The sequence below is a fragment of the Genypterus blacodes genome, unplaced genomic scaffold (genome assembly GCF_046128005.1).
Source record: "Genypterus blacodes isolate CSIRO-AG114 ecotype Tasmania unplaced genomic scaffold, CSIRO-AGI_Gbla_v1 ptg000070l_1, whole genome shotgun sequence".
NCBI lineage: Eukaryota > Metazoa > Chordata > Actinopteri > Ophidiiformes > Ophidiidae > Genypterus > Genypterus blacodes.
In genome coordinates, this window is record NW_027466880.1 from 2,636,744 (window position 1) to 2,639,011 (window position 2,268).

General features: G+C 50.6%; 1 protein-coding gene across 1 annotated transcript; it reads right to left on the bottom strand.

Annotated features, from left to right (window-relative positions):
- Positions 1-415: 415 nt before the first annotated feature.
- On the bottom strand, positions 416-1,702 carry LOC143005169 (putative G-protein coupled receptor). The gene has a single exon (XM_076156391.1). The coding sequence runs from the start codon at positions 1,700-1,702 to the stop codon at positions 416-418; it is 1,287 nt and encodes a 428-aa protein (XP_076012506.1).
- Positions 1,703-2,268: the final 566 nt, after the last annotated feature.

A 2,268-nucleotide genomic window follows, 5' to 3' on the forward strand; every position in this document is an offset into this window, starting at 1 on the left:
TGCTCAGGGGCACCTCGGCAGGGACTCGAACCGGTGACCCTCCGGTTCCCAAGCGGAAGCTCTACCCACTGATCTACTGCCTCCCTGTCTTAATATCTGAGGGTGATATAAATGTGTTCCTTATTAGATTAATAACTGTAAATGTTACTTATAGTTTTACTACAAATACACCAATCCACAATTTTATTCAACAAACTTCCCCGGTCTTTTTTTGTGAAGTGGCAAATTACTCACACACCTCACCAAAATCTTCCATTAAAACCAAAGAATGAGTGTTTGATCTTCATGCTGAGTCTCAGCACACACACACACAGACACACACACACACACACACTGTGCAGACAGATTGCAGACAGCTGTGTAGGACTGACAGGGAGCAGTCACATGCTGGTCCCTGTGCCATAATGAGGTGGATCTAATTGAACTCCTCTGGGATCTGACCTGGGATCCTGCAGCCACTCTGGCCGCCTTGATCCAGAGTGGATCGAGGGCTGGATGTGGTGAAGCTTGTCCGCGTCTCCACTGTGCTGCTTGTCCTGTGGAGGAACTGCAGAAAGTTCTCGTGGCCCGAGCCGTCGTGGCTGGAGACGGCCAGCTCCACCGGCCGCGGCCTGGTGGAGTAACAGCGCCGCAGTTTACAAAGTTCCTCCCTGATCTGCCGGTTAAGAAGCCCGTAGAAAAATGGGTTGATAGCAAAGGAGGAATAAGCCAGCCAGGTGACTGCATCCTCCAGGTCATCGGGAAGCTTGGGTGATTCATCTAGAGTGAGATGAATGTGGAAAGAAAAGTAAGGCAACCAGCAGATCAGAAACTGGCCAACAATGACCACCAGCGTGAACGCGGCTTTACCACCACCAAAAGGCCTCTCTCGCACAGTCCTGTGGGGGGCGTTGCGGGTTGTGATGATAGTCGTCTGGCTGTTTATTGAGTCTGAGCGCTGCTTCAGCTGACTGTTGGTCCAGGAGGGCACTGGTCCGTGTTGGCGGGCCGCCACACGGGCCACCTTGTACACGTTACCGTAGACGGCAAAAATCACAAGCGCAGGCAGGCAGAAGCAGGTGACGCTGAAAAGCACCGAGAAGATCCGTCTGTGTCCACTGTGGCTCCAATACAGCGAGCAGTCTGCAGCACTGATGGAGTTCAGACTGCTGTAGGACGGCCACCCGAACACGGTGGACAGTCCCAGCACAGCAGCGGCCACCCACACCATCACCACCACGGCTGTAGTCAGCTTCAGCGTCATCTTCACTTCATACCGCATGGGGTGGACTATGTAGTAGTAACGCTCCACACTGATGGCTGTGATGGTGAAGATAGAAGCGGCGATGAGGAACACGTTGAGGAAGACGTAGATCTGGCACTCCAACACCGTGAACATCATGCCAGCGAAGTAAGGAGAGCGGGAAACGAGGCCGAGAGGCATGAGTAGTATGGCACACAGAAGGTCCACCGCACACAGATGGCACACAAAGGCAAACTTCCTCAGATGAGGGGCTTTAATGATGACCACCAGCACAGCAGTGTTGGCCAGAAGTGCCAGAACATTCAGAGTCACCATGAAAAATATCCCGGTCAGGTCCTTAAAGCGCGTCTGGGCACTGGGAAGCGTTCCCAGATGCCTGCTGGGGACTGAGGGCATCGGGGCCCAAGAGGTGGTGCTGTCATTGTAATCAGGAGTCAGGAAGGAGCTGTTTTCCTCCATGATTCATAGTGACGCTTTCAGAGTACACATCTGCATTTCAGACTCCCCCATCATCTCAACAGGCAGAGGGACTTCAAATAAAACGCTCTTCCATCCTACGTTAATAAACAAAATAGAGAGAGTTAGAACAGGACAAGGAAATACGCATCCCAAACAATATTTGATCCCTTTTTACAGATTTGAACATCTGTTAGCTGAAGCGAATCATGCTTGTTTATGTTTCATTTTGGAGTCAAATTCTTCAAATATGGTGAAAGAAAAGCACTGTTGGGGCCTTTAAGCCACACGGTGCAGAGGTCTGTTTCTGCTGAGTCATCTGGATCACCGTACTGAGGAAGAATACTGAAGCACCTCAAACTTACAACATAGTAACCGTTAGTTTCCAAGTTACGAGGCGATCCACACTTCACCAGAACCTTATAGCCTCTGGCAACCACAATCAATAACCGTTCACATAACTCATGTGTAGCTTCATTTGAGACGGGGGTCTTCCTGTCTGTACGTGAGCGAGGGACGTGATCAATAGGAATAATTCATGATGGACACCCAGTCTGTCCTCCATCCGT